Source organism: Gallinula chloropus, assembly GCF_964237585.1.
Source record: "Gallinula chloropus genome assembly, chromosome: 5".
NCBI classification, from domain to species: domain Eukaryota; kingdom Metazoa; phylum Chordata; class Aves; order Gruiformes; family Rallidae; genus Gallinula; species Gallinula chloropus.
Window position 1 is genome coordinate 46,172,644 of NC_140090.1, and position 17,835 is coordinate 46,190,478.

The 17,835-nt window shown below is 49.1% G+C and overlaps 2 protein-coding genes across 3 annotated transcripts in view; one reads left to right on the forward strand and one right to left on the reverse strand.

The window, feature by feature from the left end:
- Positions 1–5,830, forward strand: part of HK1 (hexokinase 1) — a gene marked incomplete at its 5' end in the record, with an annotated part of 37,480 nt that extends 31,650 nt beyond the window's left edge. The window contains 3 exons of one of the 2 annotated variants that reach the window (XM_084265691.1): positions 771–926; positions 1,644–1,877; positions 2,550–5,830. In XM_084265691.1, coding sequence (XP_084121817.1) covers positions 771–926; positions 1,644–1,877; positions 2,550–2,694 — 535 coding nt within the window. In that variant the 3' untranslated portion in view covers positions 2,695–5,830. The remainder of the gene's footprint in view (positions 1–770; positions 927–1,643; positions 1,878–2,549) is intronic. The other variant, XM_084265692.1, reaches the window with a different exon arrangement.
- Positions 5,831–7,956: 2,126 nt separating this feature from the next.
- TACR2 (tachykinin receptor 2) lies at positions 7,957–17,688 on the reverse strand (the record flags this gene model as incomplete). The annotated part of the gene is made up of 5 exons (XM_084265695.1): positions 7,957–8,408; positions 9,472–9,668; positions 10,244–10,400; positions 13,523–13,717; positions 17,285–17,688. 5 exons carry the CDS (start codon positions 17,686–17,688, stop codon positions 8,255–8,257), a joined length of 1,107 nt encoding a protein of 368 aa, XP_084121821.1. The 3' UTR covers positions 7,957–8,254.
- Between the last annotated feature and the right edge of the window lie 147 nt (positions 17,689–17,835).

The following is a 17,835-nucleotide window of genomic DNA, read 5'->3' on the forward strand; positions in this document are numbered from 1 at the left end:
CCTGGCCTGGCCTGGGAGGAGGCCTGCAAGTGGGAAACTGGGGTCTGAGTTATCCTTGTGGGGTTTGGATTCCCAGTTTCTTACTGGAAACCAGCTGCTGGGGTTGACTGAAAACAAACCCTTGTGCCCCACCTCATTAGTTTAGTGTTCAGCGGTCCTGGGCATGTGCTGGACATCGCTTTTCACATTTTTCACTTTCACAGGATGTTTTGCGGCACAGGACTCCCTTAAAAACACTGCGTTCCCCATGACCATACCTCGTGGTTTCCCCAGAACTTTGCTGTATGAAGCCACTGAGCTCTTTCTGTAAAGGTCTCAGCCACGCTTCAGGATGGCTCCCAGGTGATGCGCAGTGGAGATGAGTTTTCCATGGGAACCACTCCAGGCTGTCACTGGGGAGGGGATGCACGGCAAATTCAGCTTTCATCTGTGCAGCCTTCTGCTCTCTGGTGCTGGGTTTTTGTTTCTCCCACCTAGGAGAAATACCAGCCACCATTGACATGGCCTGGCTGGAGTGAGGGATAGGTGCCGTGTTTGTGGATGGGTCCATGAGCCATCACACACAGTGTTGTTGGTGGTGGGGATTTAAACATTTTTACTAGTAAATTACTCTTCTGTGTGACTTGTTTGGTGTACTTCACGTCCCCGATGTGTGTGTGTAGGGGGGCAGGGGAGGCAGGGCGGCTGGCTGGCTGTCAAGGCAGCTGTGACGCTGCTTTCGCAAGTGTGAGCAGCATCCACCTGAGCTGCACTGCTGCGTTTCATTGCAGGTACGAGAAGATGATCAGTGGGATGTACCTGGGGGAAATTGTCCGTAATATTTTGATCGACTTCACCAAACGGGGGTTCCTCTTCAGGGGCCAGATTTCGGAGACGCTGAAAACCAGACATATCTTTGAAACCAAGTTCCTCTCTCAGATTGAGAGGTAAGAGTGGCACATGGGGAGGCTGTTTGGGGTGAGGCGGTGTGGTAATGCTCATCCGGTGGCGCTGGTGGAAGGGAGGGACAGCTGGAGAACATCACTTGGTCCTCCAGAGATGGCTTTGGTTTTGATAAGGGCCTGCGCACCTGCAGAAGTGCTCTTTGCAACATCTGAAGTTCTAGCACTGTCTACTGCTATAACTTGGGGACTGACTGTCAGGGATTCCCTCATTGGATCATTTTATTGGCGCGCTTGGAAATCAAGCCGCTCCTCCTGTGCCCCCCTGTGTGTGCGTAGCTATAATTGTTGAACTGAAGGAACACTAGCTGGGTGAGCACTTTACTGGAAGTTTTTTTTTGGTTTTTTATTGCTCAGACTCTGTATTTTTAAGTAATCTCAAAGCCTGGTGAGTCTGTGGCGTGGGGTGGAGAAACCCAAAGCTGATCATTAAAAATATTTCCCCAAAATGCCTTTTGGTAAGAAGGGGAGGCAACGCGGAGCTTGACCTGGAGCCTCCCCCGCTGCTTCTGTGCCTCTCCTGTCCTGCGACACACTGCCAGGGTGAATGAATTTGCATCCTCTACGGTCTTTTTCGCTGGCAGTAAGGGCTGCTGCCCGGTGTGGGTAGGTGGATACAGCCATTGAGGCAGCAGGACTCATGGCGGTGGCTTCAGAGAAGGAAACCTTTAATTTTAATGCCATGCTCCTCTGCTTCTGCAGTGACAGGTTAGCCTTGCTGCAGGTGCGAGCCATCCTCCAGCAGCTGGGCCTGAACAGCACCTGCGATGACAGTATCATTGTCAAGACCGTGTGTGGAGCAGTGTCGAGGCGAGCGGCTCAGTTGTGCGGCGCTGGAATGGCTGCGGTTGTAGATAAAATTAGGGAGAACAGAGGGTTAGAGCACCTGGAGATAACGGTTGGTGTGGATGGGACTCTGTACAAACTACACCCACAGTGAGTACTCACCCTCTCGGCATTTGTTTGCCTGCGATCTGTAGCACTTTGCTTGTAGATCCTTTCTCTCGAGGCACCTGACTGGTGTCTCGTACTGCCTGGAGTAAGAGCCAGGTGAAAGAAGCCTTAATCAAGGGCGGTTGGGGCTTTCTAAAGGGTGATGAGAAGATGGAGAAGGACTTGGAAAGATTCTTGGGGTGATGACAACCTGGAGGGGACACAGCTTGCCAGGCAAGTTTGAAGCTGCCGAGCAAGGCGTTAATCTGTTGGCTCTGCAAAGGCCACGACAAAATGCGCAGGGCCTTTTTGGAGAGGACGGTTCTGTTTGGCATGCAGAGGAGATGGGCCACTGTGAAGCAGCGGCAGGCAAGGGCAGGAGTCTAAAAGAGCTGGTAGCAGAGGGAGGAGAAGACTAAGTGCCCATCTCGAGTGTGCATGGGGAGTGATGGGTGGGAAGGAGGTGACTTTAAAGGAGGTGGCTTTCCATGGTCTCTTTGCTGTGGTGCTAGCAGCCTGGGTTAACCCCATGCAGACAGAGTTTGCCCCTCAACTCCCACTGCTCCTGGTCTTCAAATCCCACCCTGATTTCCACCATTTTGGTGAAAGTGGGGAAGGCTTATCCGTAGGTGCTACAGGATCTCCCTCACCCGCTGCTGTTGTTTCCTTTCACAGTTTTTCGAGGATCATGCACCAAACAGTCAAAGACCTCGCACCCAACTGCGACGTGACCTTCCTGCTGTCGGAGGATGGCAGTGGGAAAGGGGCGGCGCTTATCACAGCGGTGGGATGCAGGCTTCGCGATGCTGAGCAGAACTGAACTCCACAACCCTGGCCCCGATTCTGTCTTGTGAGCACTTTCTCATAAAGCAGCGACTGCGTAGTCAGAACTGGTAAAAAAAACCCCAGAACTCACTGCTTTATCGGGGGAAAGAGGAAAGAAAAAAAAAAATACAACTAATGACATAAAAAAAATAGGATACAAGATAGAATGTGTGCTGTTAATAATATCTCCTGTTTCTGGACCCCAATCTGCATGTTTCTTATTCACCTTGTTGGTCCCTTTCCCATCTGTAGGTCATGGAAAAAAAAAAATCAGTCTATAATTTCTGCAGCTGTCAGAAATCGGGTGTTGTCTGAGACAAAATTGCCCCCCAGTGATGTGCGTGGAGAGCTACCGTTGCCTCGTACCAACCATGTTCTTTGCAGCATCCCTGTTAAGTGCACCGCCAGCACGCTGACCACCAGACCTTGGGTGTAGATGCTTTTAGTGAATGGGAAGCAACGGTTCCCTTCTGCGTATCTATCTACCTACTGTGGTTTCGTTACAAAGCGGTTGTGAAAACATTACAGTGTGTTGGCACTGTGCACGCACGTAACTCTATAGTGGGGCTTGACAATGCGACTTACTTGCTTCCTTGATGCCTGTTTTGTCATGGTAAAAGTAAACGCCCTTGTCCCACAGATCTGGTTCCACTGGTATTCCCCATTGCTTCTGTGATGAATGGTGTTGTGTCACTGGGCAAAACCTGTCACGTTTCGGCAAGAAACCCCTAAAGAGTAAAACAAAAGCGGTTGGTGATTGGGGTAATCCAAATCTCCAGAGCCGGGCACTCGGTAGGTGTATGGTCCCTCTGTGGGCTGTGCTGTATTCTTCCACACAGGAGTTCTGATGAGATTCTCCTTTTCTCTCCTTGCTAGCCTAGCTCAGGGCACTTGCGGCTGCCCTCCTACTGAATCTGCAGCTGGGCAGTGCCACTTGGGTGCATATGCTTCCGTCTCTTGCCTTAAAAAAGGGGGGTTTGCTTCCACACAAAGCTTTAATCCTCAGTACCGTTAGGCAGATGCTCAGAACACAAGCACTTGGCTAGAGCTAGTGATCGGAAAAGGATATGAGGGTTTGGTTTTGGTCTTGCCTTTGAGGGACCCAGGTGCATAAGCTAAAGAAACCACAAAGCCACCATGGGGCCCAGCTTCTTCCAAGGACTGAAGCAACAGCAAAGACCGTGCAGGCTTGGTGCATCCTGTCCTCTGTCAAGTCAATGCCCTGGTTATATCTGCATACCAGTTACATTGGCTTAAATTGCAAAGCAGCTAGGAAGGGGAACACTGAATGGCGTTTGCAGCCACGCCACTTTCTGCAAAGAGGGGAGACCACATGGTAGTCCGTAACTCCCCGCCCTTCTACCAAAAATGAATTCGAGATGCCTGCCAGGTTTTCCCTGCTGCCTTTCCCTGCAGAAAGTAGATGGAAATTGCAGGCTGCTCCTCTCTTTGTCCTCGTCCCATTCCCCTAAGATTTGGATTGCCCTACCCATCGATGACATTTCAATATGCATTTATGGTGCACTGTGAGTGAATGTCGTAACACGTGAGTCACAAACAGTCGTTGCAGCTTTAAGTGTGTGTCTACCTGGAAAATCGCATGCCTGACCGGTTTTGCAAAGGTAGAGGGTCTTTTTACTTTGCGCACTAGTAGCCCCGATACTAGTGTTACGTGATACTTGTGAAAAATATTAAACTTTTTTTGATGTGCGTTAACTGGTGTTTAGTGGTTCTTTCTGGAAGAGGTGCTGTTGGCTGGTGGCTTAGTGCTTTGGGAAGAGCTATTGTGTAGGGAGAGCTGCAACCTAATCCCAGCGGTGCCTGCATTTTGTGTGTGTGTTTTTATTCCTGGGCATTCGGGGTCAGATTCAGACAGGGTGGATTTCACCCAGATTCCCGACTCCTCCTGTTTCCTACTGTAATTCAGCGGAGGCAGGGAGCTGACAGCGCCCAGACCTTAGGGCGTGTGTAGTTTGTCTGGGTGCATCTCTTGCTCTGCCTTATGTGGGTAGGTGGGGGGGTGGTGGGAGTGTCTGCGGTGCAGGAAAACCTCAGCCCACTGCCTCAAAACCCCTGCAGTTGTACCAGGTTTTGCCAGTAACGCAGTGATGGGTGCGTTACGGGTAGCAGAAGTTCCCTGCAGAAGTGTGATGCGCATCAGAGTCTGTAACCTCTCCCAGTGTGCCTCGGGTTAACTGTTTGCAGCAGCACAGTACCAGGTGCTTAGTACACTGCTTTGCACATCCCATGTCAGAGTTGTATGCAAAAGCCCTTGGGTTGCGTACACTAAAGCTGTGCTTTTCTGATAACCCGTCTTACGTTACAGCTCAAATAGCCTCTGACACCCTCAATGTGCAGCTATGACCCCAACTAAGGAGACAGAAGGAGGTGGGTAGAGTGTTTGGGCACAGGGAAAACCAATTGCATTTGAATTGCTTGAAGATTTGCAAATCTTATGCCCGTTGTTCGCAGTGCTGTAAGGGGTGGTGTGAGCCCTGCCTGGGGACCTGGGTTTGGAGCTCTCCAGCATCTGAGGGTTAGGCTCGGTGCTGGATAGAGTATGAATGAGAAGCGGAAGTTAAACTTGGGTCTCAGGGTGACTGAATTTTGGAGATGCTGGCATAGGTCGTTTTGTTTATTGGGTCCAGCTCATAACAAATAGGGAGTGAGTTTGTGTTTCTAACAGCGCGGCTTTTCCTACAGTGGACCATAGGCCATGTACTCGATAAGACGCAGCAGTTCGTTTCCAAAAAGGGTGACCCGGTGGGATTTTTCCATTTCCAGACTGCTCCTTACCCCTAGGAAACCATTCCAAGTGAATCACAAGCTGTAACTGTTCGAAGAAATGTCTCCAATGTTATCCAAGCAATGACTGAGATGTCTTAAAGCTTTTGGGCTTGGCGAATAAAATCATAGTCCTCTTAATTGTTAGGCTGTAATTACTGCAGTATGGACATGAAAACCTTTTATTTCCTGGGGAAAAGACCATTTGCATACCACTGTTGTAATGTCATCTGCTCCGTACTCCTCTGGGGGTTCTCTTGGAAGCCTTTGGAATGGGTTTTAAAACAAGCAGACTTTGTTTTGTTTTGTTTTCTTAAGAAAATAGCAGAAGGCAAAATAAAGTGTTTCTGAACTTCTGAACCCCGTTCTGTGCTTTTTGTTCACTCCTTTGCCGTAAAAAAAAAAAAAAAAGAGATATTCTTCAAATGTTTTTCCCTGCTCCCTGCAGGGACTCAGGTAACTGTGCAGAGGAGGGATTTGCTGCTGACCTGGAGGGTGTTCTACTGCTGTGTGGTATTGAACTGTGTCTATATTTATATGAAGAATGGCATGTATTTGCCATGGAGCATGGTGTTCCTGTTACATGTCCCAGGAAATACCGTAGTCTGTCTGCCTCGGCATGCCTTTTCTTCCTGTACCTAAACAGGGGCTCAGAGTGTCTCTGCTTTCTTAACCCCTCGCTGTTTCTAGTGGAGAAACATCTCAGGATCTGCGGTGCGAGTCCTTCAGAGCACGGGGATTTTTGCTTGTCACCGGAAGAAATCACCCTCTGCTTTCTGCACCCGAACGAGAGAGATGGATGCTGTCAGAAGCTGTGCCAGCCCATGCCTGATGCCTGGGCATCTGAAATGGGCTCTTGGCTGGCTGTTGAGGCGTGGTGGAAGATGCAGGGGGAAGCTGGGATGTGTGGGATATAGGCCTGTTTGGTCTGGAAAGGTCTGTGTCAGAAAGGTGCAGGATTTTAAAGGGGTTTAAAAGGCTGGACGAGCACATGGGCTGGAAGTGGGAGTGTCTGTGAAACAGCCAGCTCAGTGCGTAGGTGGTCTGCGGTTCCTGGGAGCGAGAGGCTTTGCAACCTCTAGTCTGATCTCAGACATGTGTGCCCTGCAAAGCATCCTTCCTGAACAGAGGCTGGCCAGTGAAGGGGCTGGATGGATAAAATCAGCACCAGAAATTGCCAGCTGGAACTGATTAAACAATGAGCTTTCTAAGAAGGACACCCAGCCCTGTGCTCTGTTGTCCCATTAGTAAGACAAGTTTGTTGGGCCTCTGTGCGGTGCAGTTGTTACCTGCAGCGGTTGGGGAGGTGAAGATGATTCAGTGGAGAATGAAGATGGATCTGCTGGTTTCTGTATCGAAACAGACTGGGGAAAAAATCATGTCCCCGAGTGCTCTTTGACTTCAAGCCACAAATCTTTACTCTGAATTTACTGCCTGAATTTTAAGCCTGAACAACACTTCATGGTTTTGCTCTCACGGACTGAAGGGGAATACTTCAAATAACTGGATCTTGTTGATGTTGTAGGAACTTTTTGTATGCTAAGGTATGGCTCTGTATGGCTCCGCGGTACTATATTCAAGCCCATCCTGATGGGTGAAGGTGATCGTGAGGGTCTACTTACCACACCGCTATTAAATGCTGTATTACCTTTATATAAATGTTTATGTTCCAGCTTCTCCTGTTCTGCATGCCTGCACACAATGCCTCAGGCTTTGAAGATGATGTATTTCAGCCTTTATTTTCATACCCAAGGAGAGAACAGCAGTGATGGTAACTACGGGATAAGTTGGGAAAGGGGAAGGGACTCTCTGGGCAAAGATTGGGATGGGTCAGCCTGTGGTTAGGACTTAATGGCAGGTAAGGGAGGTGAGTTCAGATTGGGTCCATGAGCCCTGACCCAAGCCCCAGTGAGCATCCGGTTCCTGGCTGCTGACTCTCCAGAGAGCCGTGCTCTCCAGGTGAGGCACCATGATTAACTATGTGAAGCTGGAGGTATCACCTGGGCACAGTTTGATAGGAAAATGAGATTGTATTTGGGCACAAGGTTAGAGAAATCCACGCAATGATGGCATCCTAAGAATTGTTTCTTGCTTTTAGCAGATGAGAGATTATGCTGATGAAATTGCAGGTGTGAAAATCCCAGAATTCAGAAAAATTTGGGTCTGGATGTATTAACAGTTGCTTTTGTCCGAAGCGAGCTTTGCTCCACGGTCTTGTCTGCCTCGGGGCTGCTGAGCCATGGGTTTCAGCTGCCTGTGCAGCTCTGAGGGTCCATCAAAACTGGACCAGAAGTGCCCCAGCCTTTCTCCTCCATCACCTCTTTTCCCAGATTTATATGCATCATGGTGGAATAGAAAGCGGGAGGTCGTTATCTGGAAGTGGACTAATTGATGTTCCACTGATACTGATACATACTGATACTCCTCACATCTGCTTCATGGCTTTATTTGACCTCATGGACAAAGTGTGCCTGCTCTGTCTTGCTGTTTTTGGGGTAAGGGAGGGCTGAACTTGTATCTGTAGCTGGGTGAGACCTGGGCCTACATGGATATAATTATGATCACCATAATTATATCCATATATATATATATTATAGCTGCTTTCAATGCTGGCAGTGTCTGAAAAAGTCCTGTAGGGAGCAGTTGCTCCAGAGAAAAAAAATAGACTTGCCTCAAGCTTCTACAGATCCACTGCCTTAAAATGGTGTGTTAGGATAGAGCCAGGATATCAGGGCCTTAGCTGGGTGAGGGTAAACGATGTCTTCTCTTTCTCATTTGGCTGAAGTTTCTGTGTCGAAGCTGGTGGTTCTTGCCTTCCTGTGGGTTGTCTGGTAAAGAGATGGGGACGTAAGTTTAAGTTTGTCCTTCTCCGTTGCTTTTATGCATGGACACCACCGGAAGGCTAATTTGAAGCCAGAACGGAACCTGTAAATGTAAGAAGAGAAGGTAAATGGTGAAATGAGCTTTTTTTTAATTACACAGAGAAAGGACAAATGAGTGACTTGCTTCTGCTTCTGGATGGCAGTGGAAAGAAAAAGTTTCTGTTGAAACCAAAGGAGCGAGGTAGAGGGCTCAATGTACAAAGTTGCTGAGGAAAGAGCAGTAGGGCTTATGATCAGGTTTCCTGATGCTTTCAGTGAATGTATGAGATCAGTGAAACGTTTGGCGTGCTTGGTAGGTGGTGGTGACCACGCTGGTAAGAGTGTTTGTGAGAAGCAGAGCTTCTGGCGAAAATACGTGTGTTTGTCCACTGCAGGCTGGGAATAATTAAAGGAGGAAGCCGTCTGCTTTCGGAGAGAGGAGGAGGAGTGTGTGTTTGGGTGTTTCGTGTTAAACACAGGTTGGCTGAACGCATTTGGGATGTGCAGGAATTGGCGCCAGAGACCTGCAGGGCAGCCAGAGCATCTCCTCCAGCCCGGGGTCCCCCAGCACCAGCATCCTGAGCACAGCCCATTCTCAGCACAGAGCAACAGAGACATCTCTTGGCACGACAAGGTTGTGCTCCCCAAGCCAATGAGGTTGTGTCCTCCTAATCGCTCTCCAGGATGGGAATCTCGGCAGGTCACCCGTGGGTTGCTCCCACTTCCCAGGAGTGAGCTCCGTGCCTGCATAGGGTGCTTGGGGTGGCATAGGAGGGAGCAGGTGGCTGAGCCAGCCCGGCATTAGGGCAGCAGGAGCTTTGGAGGGATTGCAGATTGCTCCCTCCTTCCTTGCAAACACTTGTGTGTGAGAACACTGGTGCAGACGTGGCTCTCCTGATCATACTCCTGCTGCCTGTGCTTTATTCAGAGGCAGGAAATGTTAAGTACTGAGTTAAAACCTCACTGGTATAGTGTGGCTAATCACATGTTATTAGCAGGGTATAAGTTGTCTACCTAGCTTGCGGACTGCAGTAGAAAATCCCAGTTGTTCTCCCTTCCAGAGATTTATGTTTTTTTCCAGATTGAGATTTGCATTTTCTCTGCATGCACGTGTGCACGCTACTCACCTTTGATTAAGGCAGCAGTATATGATGGGATTGTACATCGTCGAACTCATGGCAAGCAGAAAGATTGCAAGATAGACCTGCTGAATGTACTTCTGCTGGTAGATGTCTTCCTTGAAGCTCCCCAGGATGAAGTATATGTGATAGGGCAGCCAGCAGACAGCAAAAATGATCACGACTACCACCATGGTCTTCACAAACTAGAAAAACAAAACCAGGCTGTTATTCCCAGGGCTTCGGCTCTGAACCTGCTGGGGGAAGGGGGAATGCTGCCTTTGTTTTGGGTCTGGTTTGCCCTCCTGAAGCGCTGTGTGTGGTATGTGGGGACCCAGGCTAAGAAACCAGACTGGGAACAGGGAAGAGAGTTAATGTTTCCTGGAGCACGGCGTGTGTTTTTGGCAGGGGAACCACGTGCTGCTACATCGGAGAGATGTGGTAGGGAAACGCCAGATCTGCCATTACACTGAAACCTCTCCACCCTGTCCGGAGTTTTTCCTCAGCTTATCCTGCGACATGTGGGTTTGATGGACCATGGCTTCACTCTCTAAGGACCTGGCTCGCTGCCTGCTGACGTGAGCCTTTCCTCCTTGAAGGCTGGCTGGCGCATGTAGATCCCTGTTGTGTTTTTTTCATACAGCCTTTCCTTTACCCCCAGTCCAAAAATATATCGTCAACCTTTCATGCCCAATCCCACAAGATTTGGTATCAAACGCAAGCTCCGTTTTAGAGTGGGAGCCTGCGGGGCTGGTAATGATTTTAAAGCTTCACTTCTGACCTTTTTTTTGGCGTTAACTTGCTGCTCGTAGCAGACTCTGTTGAGGTGGTTGCCTGGAACTGCGCCGCTCCACAGAGTAATTCCTATAATGCTGTATGCAACAAACATCACCATTAACGGCAGCAAGTAAATCAGCACGATCACTGCAATGTGATACCTGGAAAAGAAGAACAAGCATGGTTTTCCTGGTCAGTGTGCCTCCGAAGGGGCTCCTTCAGAAATTGCCCGTGTGTGTGTGTGTGTGTGTGTGTGTCTGCCTCCCATTTAGCTTCAACCCCAAAGCACAAAGAAGCTTTCGTAGGAGTTTTGCCTATGAACATCATTATGGGGACTTTTGTATACAGCAAAAGCTCATCTCTCTCATGTTGTGATGATTAGTCTTTGGACTAGGTCCAGTGCGCTTTCCAGGCAGAGTAGTATCATTTATCTTTTATCGCAGGGTTACAGTCCGTGGGCCCTGAACTTTGCTATCCCACTGTGGGCAGGAAAGAGGTGCCTGAGACTCCCAGCTGTAAAGATATGACTCTTTACATCACAGGTACAGAAAAGGAATATTCCGAAAACCCCAGAGTCACTTGGCAAGCACCGTAGTGCCAACAGCTCAATTCAGCAATGGTGGGAAAAAAACCACCCAAACCCCTAAATATGGGACCACACGATGCAAGCAGCTGCTAATAGGGTGCACAAAGCCTCTGTGGATAGTGAGGAAGGAATATCGCTGGCTTACAGCATTCAGAATGTGAGTGGCAGTCATTGCTGTCTTTGTGTTGCTGGGTGGTTTTATGGGGGGGGGGTACGGCTGGATATCACCAAGGGGCTACTGCTCGCTTACTGCTCCAGCCAAAAGCACTGGCATCTCCCCCCAGCTGTGTTTTAGCTGGGCTCTTCCCAGCTCTCCATGTTACCCCGCCAGCTCATGCTGGGGTTTGGATATCGTTGAGGAACCACCATTTATGGGGAGGGAGAAACCTGCTCCTTGGGTTACAGCAGCTGTCAAATTAACATAAACAGTGTAAAAACCAGGATTAGGCAGGAGGGCTCTGGCACACACTGCTGGCAGCAGCCCCAGCAGGCCTGGGTACAAATGGTCTTTCTCAGCATGACAACGCTTGTGCCGGGGTTACTTCGCTGCGTTAGCAATCGGGGTCAGCTGCTTTTGGAGGGTGCTGCCGAAATGGGCACAGGGTGGTGTCTGCAAGTATTGGAGCAGTGGCTGCAGGTAGAAGAAGAGGGTATCTGTCAAAGGTGGTGAGTTCGTTGCTGCCTGGTTTCCACCCTTTCCAAGTCTCATTGGAGCGATGCTTCTTTCCAAGGTCTAATGCCATGCAACCCCCTGTTAGGGTTCCCATCTGAGAGAGGAGAGGGAGCCTCAGCTTGAGCAGGTGGGGAAAAGAAAGTTTTAGTCTTGTGGTGCAAAGTTAATCTGTCACCAAAAATAAAAAGTAATAAAAATTCTCTGTGGTTAAGCTTCTCTGTTTTGGTTAAACCTCGACAAATTCAGTCCCTTCGTCTCCAAGATTTCTCAGGCACTGGTGGTCACACTAGTGTATCATTTTGGGGTTTTTTTTGGACTTGTTTCTATCATAAATATTTTTTTTTTCCTGCAGAGAAGGGTTTTCCTTCGTTCTTTATCCAGAAATCCTGAAAGCTGGTTTGACTTGACTGAGGACTTTGGAGGACGCACGGTCAACAAAGGAATCCGGTTCCCCACCTCTTTCTTTTTCCTTTGGGTTTCTCAGTATTCTTTTTCCTCAGTATTCGGGCTAGCACATGAATGGCTGCACATGGCTTTTTTCTTCTCTCTGTTCTGTATTGCAGGCATCTGTCCTGACAGTTCCATCACTCAAGATGATTTCTTGGGGAGAGCAGCTTCCAACTTCCTTTCTGGGAGAGCTACTGAAACCTGCAAGTCTGAGGCTGTTCAGGGGGAGCGAGCTGGTGAATGAAGTCATTCATCATGTTTGGGAGCTGCTGCTTTTCAGCTGGGGATCCCAGAAAGAACCTGCCCTGTTACCTGTCCCCTTCGTTACCCCACTTTTCTTGCCTGCAGAGATTTCATCAGCGCGCTGCTAAACTCTTGTTTCAGTCCTTGCCCAAAGAGCGGGTGTGGGAGAAACAAACCCAATGCTATTCATCCGAACGAAGTGGTCACTGGTGGCTTATGTCCAAATGATTATCCCCTATCCCTCCTCCTCAATCTATAGGAGCCTGGTGCATTGTGTTCCCCACCGTGTGACATGAAGGTACGAACCCAAGGAGTCCCAAGAGGAGCATCACCCAACGTGGTGTGAGCCTCATTTTTACTCTTGGTGCTTGCATGACTCTGGAGACTGGGGACAGCTTGAACATGCTGCAGCTCGGTCCATGAAGCTCCTGGGACTTGGCATATGTTAGTGTGATAGCCAGTCAGTTTGGTAATAACTGGCCACAGGAGATGTCTCCCGGTGATGAAGACGGACAAGGTAGGAAGATGTCCCTGGTGCACACAGCTGGGCAAAAAAACGCTCACAGTGAAGAACGGGCATGGGGAACCTCAGCACTTGGGGTTGGAAAACGTTGTTCCGTTTTATTACTTGGTTTGTTCCTCTTCTGCGATTCTTCTGTTGCCACTTCGCCTAAACGGGTTTTTGCTTGATATGTTCCTCAAACTGCACTGGGTATCATGTGCTCTGAATGCTGAGGCACCGCAGCGGGATGCCTAAATGCAGGGTCTGGCTTGCTTCATCTGAACAACATCGTTTCGCCTGCACGATCCCTCCTTTAAAGCAGGAGGAAGTTGCTGGGAGGGCAGTTGTGTGCCCGGATAAGTCAGTCTGTAAAACCTTAGGATGTCTGAAACGTGGCCTTCTCCCCATCCCTGGCAGCGCAATTTTTAGCTAATTATGTGGCTTCTCAGCATTAAAGATATACTAGGGTGGGGGTTTTTTTCCTGCCTGATGGAGGGAGAAAAAAATTTTGGAATGAGGATTTACTGCTTGTTTACAGACTCTCCATGCTGCTTTCTCTTAAATCCACCTAGCTTTGTATCTCTGGTTTCTAGATTTCGTAACCAGCTTTCAAAGCAAGAGGGATGGCACATCACCCTTCTTTTACCCTAAGCCACGATCACCTGTCAGCTTTTTTAACAGCTGGCTTAAACTGAGCTTAGGTGGGCTACCCCAGACTCATGTTCCCCCTCTGCCCTCTCCCCCAGTACTGCCTGTAGACCAAGGGTTTGGAGACAAAATTAATTCCACAGTCAACTTTTACACAGGTCAGGAGTCTTTCTGTTTCTCTTACGTGAGCTGGTGCTTGGATCCCACGTCATCCGGCCAGACGACGATGCATTTTGTTGTCCCGTTGTCCGTCGTGATCTCCGCATAGAAGCACTGGGGGAAGGCGAGCCCGAATGCCACCAGCCAGATTACCCCTATGATGACTCTGGTGCTTCCAGCAGAAAGCCTGGGCTTGAAGGGATGAATTATCGCCACGTACCTGTGAGAGAAAACAGGTAATGCTATTACAGTTGCATGGGTAAACTATACAAGTAGAGCAAGTATTAAAAACTCACTGGGCAGTATGCTGGGCTTTATTTAAAGACATTCTTACACGTTCCAGGCTATAAATAATTGGAAGGAGCTAAATCCTTCCTGAAAAGAATGTGCAAGTTTTAAGGCAGAATGTATTAACCCATGTGGAAAGACGCTTACGGTATGAGGAGTAAGCCATCAACTCTGCTTTCTGCATATGGTCTTCATAAGTATTCTCCTTACTCTTAATATTCTTTTTCCTCTTTTTTTTTAAATTAATTTTTAAGTGCTTCATGTGTTTGGTCTAAAATTTCATGCTGTGAACTGTTTGTGTCAGTTGGGCGATACGTGCTATTTATACTGTGCCCTTCTCTCCCTCCTCTACCAAAGGAGAAAAAAGCATAATCCCCCTGTTCTCCCTCACCCCAATTATGTCAGTCTCCTCTGACACCCCTCTATGATCACAACAGTGGCCCAGGCTCTCGAGTATCCCAGATTTTTCCCCACTGATATTTAGCCATGGAAGAACTCATGTGCCACCCACCTCTGTCCATAACTGCTCCGGGGGGAAGGCTTGACCCCTTCATCCCACACCTGCTCTCAGCCCTCACAGCACATCTGACTATTGGATTACTCCCAAGCCCAGGGTGCTCTCTTGGTTTTAAGTTCCCTGTGTAGAAACGCAGAGTATCATAACGAGTACGTGATCAGAGTACGTGATCAATTATGCATCTCTTGTCATGCTCTCCGTACTCTTTGTCACAGTTGTTAGAAAGGCAGAATAGAGCGGAAAAGGCCAGTTGCCTCCTTGGCTTCCGCAGCAAAAATCTGATAAGCCGTGTGCTGTCTCCTGGGCAGGCTGCAGGGAGGGAGCTCTGCCCCAGGGGGGCTTCCACAGGAGAGAAGGACAAGGCGGCACAATGACTAAGCCAGAGCTGAGTGCCAGCAGAGAGCCTTATTTAGCTATAAATTTTTCATGCTGCATCACTTTTCTTAAGTTCATCCTAGGCAGTATTATACGAGGCTCGAGTCTGGTCAGGGAGGGACCAAGCAGCAAATGTTCTCCAGGATAGCTGCTTGCAGAGGTGTCCGACCCCCACAATCTGTGGCTCTTGGTGAAACAGCAATTCCCAGGTATAAATGATGCCACTCCCTCTTCTGACCAAGCAGCCTGATGACACAGCCCCTGTTGCAGGTACCCAAGGTGTTACTGGGCTGCAGGGCAGAGGCTTTCCCACTCAGCCAGGTGTGCACCCCAGGGTGAACTGCACTTTTAGGCAAGCTCCCACAGATTAGGAGAGTTACCAAATCTGCTGGGATCCCCCCAGCTGTTCTCCCTCATGTCAGGGCTGCCTTTCACCCCGCTGCTCCATGTGCCCTTGCTCTGTGTCCCGCTCCCTGTGACATCCCAGGATGCTGGGACCAATGCTCCCAGCACCCTTCCTCCAGTCCTTGTCCCACACAGATAAAACAAACTGAACTTGGGACTTGCATGCTTTCTGAAGAGGGCTTAGGAAGCTTTTGCTAACTGGAGTGTAAAACTTGAGCTGCTGCGCCGTGTTTCTGCCAGGGGGGCTGCAGAAAGCAGAAAGCCAGCTCCAAAAGCAGCTGCTCTGGCTGCAGCGGGGAAGCGAGAGTGGTCCTTAAACCCACCGGTGAGCAGCACTGCCAGGGCCTTTCTGGGGCAGATAAAGATGATGTATGGAGCTGGCACTTCTCAGCCTCCTTCCTTGCAATAAAGGGCTTCAAAAGACATTGTTTTATCGAATCTAAACAACGGAGGCCGAGTGGACGCGACTTCTCATAACAATAAATGGAAGCTGTGAGTTTCCAGGAGACAGCGTCAAAATCTATTTTAAGGTTCAGCCAAGGAATAGCTAAATATGGTTTGCAGTGGGATGCCAAGTTTTCTTGCTTGATCTGTGCCATGCAACTGGAAGAGATTTTTGGCTGGGCAGGTACTTCCCCTCGGGGAACAAGAGCAGGGAGACATGAGGACAGGCTGAAATTGATTTATTTAAATAAATAAATCTAAAAAAACTTAAAGAAAATATATTCTCTGGCAGACCCCCCATGTATAAAACAGCACTTACCAACAACCCTTGATTTGAAGCCAGGAACAGCAAATGAATATTCAAGTCTAAAACCTGAGCTGCTGTTGCTTCTAAATAGGGATTTGCTTTCTTCTGGACAGCTGCAGCATGATAGACACATGGCTCGTCCCCGTGCATCCCAGCAGCCCTTCCCATGACTACGGCGGCTGCAGGTCAGCCCAGGCCCTATCCCTGACTCCAGGTGTGGGTCTCAGCCAGCGCTGCCTGCCCTTCTTTCCTCCTGCTCTTTCCTGTATCTGGTTGGATCTGCCTATCACTCACCTTCCCTGGGTGCGCTGGGGTGAACTGGGTCGTGAGGAGCAGGGGTGGGAGTTATGGAAGCCGCCCGATGAGTCAGGGAGCATGGCTTTTTGGATGGCTCCAGAGGGGACACTAGCTCTGCTCCCAGGGGAGCTGGAAAGGCCCTTCATGGATACCCACGCTTGATAAGGAACAGAGGAATCCCAAAGGAAAAATTGAAGTCAACAGGAGAGCTTTTGGTTGAAAGACTGGTGGGTATTTCTGGACTCCAGGTCCTGGGGGAAGACCTTCATCTCACAGGGGTGCAGCAGGGATGTAGGATGGAAAAGATACAGGTGTTCCCAGAGCCAGGCAGAGAGTGGAAGTAACAGAGGGAGGGTAGGAAGGATGGAGGGCAGAGGGCCTAGAATGGAGCTTAACCTCCTCAGCTGTTTTTACATGCTATTGCCTTTCAGGGAGGAAATTCCCATGGACTTTCGGGCACTTTCTAGTAAAAAGAAAAACAGCATCAAGCTACTTAACAATGAGCTGTAAACACAGACTCCACAAATTTAAGCTCAGGCAAAAAGAGACTTGGCAGATGGAAGAGAGTATTATGAAAATACCAAATTACCTCAGAAGTCAAACAGAATCACTGTAATTACTTTCCTCCCTCTCAGAATAAGTCATTCTCGTGAGCTATCAGAGCAGGCTCTGACATTTCTGATCCAACTGCCATTATTTCTGGTGGCTCGTGGTACTGTAGATAGGGATACTTCCAGCATTCTGCAGCATACTCATATTGTTCCAGCTCTGTCCAACCGAGAGGTCCTCCTCATGTTTTTTTTAAAAAAAGCAACCCCCAACAAACCAACCCAACCCAAGTAATCTGCAGAATGGCTGGGAAACAGCTGATGCTCAGGAACAAGGATAACAAGAAGATACTGATTGCTTCCACTCACTATACATTCGGATGTGATCCGGAGCAGGGATAAAACAGCAGAGCTTTCCTTTCACACCATAACTAGCATCTAACCCCCACAGTCTCTTTGCCTGGCACTCCTCCTGCTTCGTCGATAAAGCCCCTTACCTGGCAGGCGGGGCACGGTTGCACAAAGTTTAATAGCTTACAGTGATTTTTTTGGGGGGGGGGGGGCGGGGAGGGCGGTGTGTGCTTAGCTCCTCCCTTCACCTCTTACCTCTCTGCAGCCACGGCTGTCATGGAGTAAATGCTCACGAACATTGCAGTGATGGGGAACCAGTTCTGGAACCTGCAGAATTCCTCACCGAAATACCAGACGTTGTGGCTGGCATAAATGAAATTGAAGATGGTATTGAAGGCAGACATCAGCAGATCTGAAAGGGCCAAGTTGACGATGAAGTAATTCGTAGCCGTCCTCATTCTCCTGTGCGCGAGAATAATCCAGATGATGGTGACGTTCCCGACGATGGATATGATAACGATGAAGGAATAGGTGATAGCCCACAAAGCGATTTGCCACCCGGGCTGGGTGAACTGGGTCACTGCCGTCCAGTTGCTGCTGTCCTCAAGGGCATCAGCCTGCGAACTGTTGCTGGCGTTTAAAAGGGACGGTGTGCCCATGCTTCTTCCTTCGGCTAAGTGTGTAATAAAGTCTCCTGGCATCTGCTCGTTTCCTCGCTGTCGATGCTGGTGTTAGGAATTTCCATGCATAGGACTAAATCCCGTCAGAAAGGCATCGGGATGAGATGTCTCGTATCCTCTCATCCT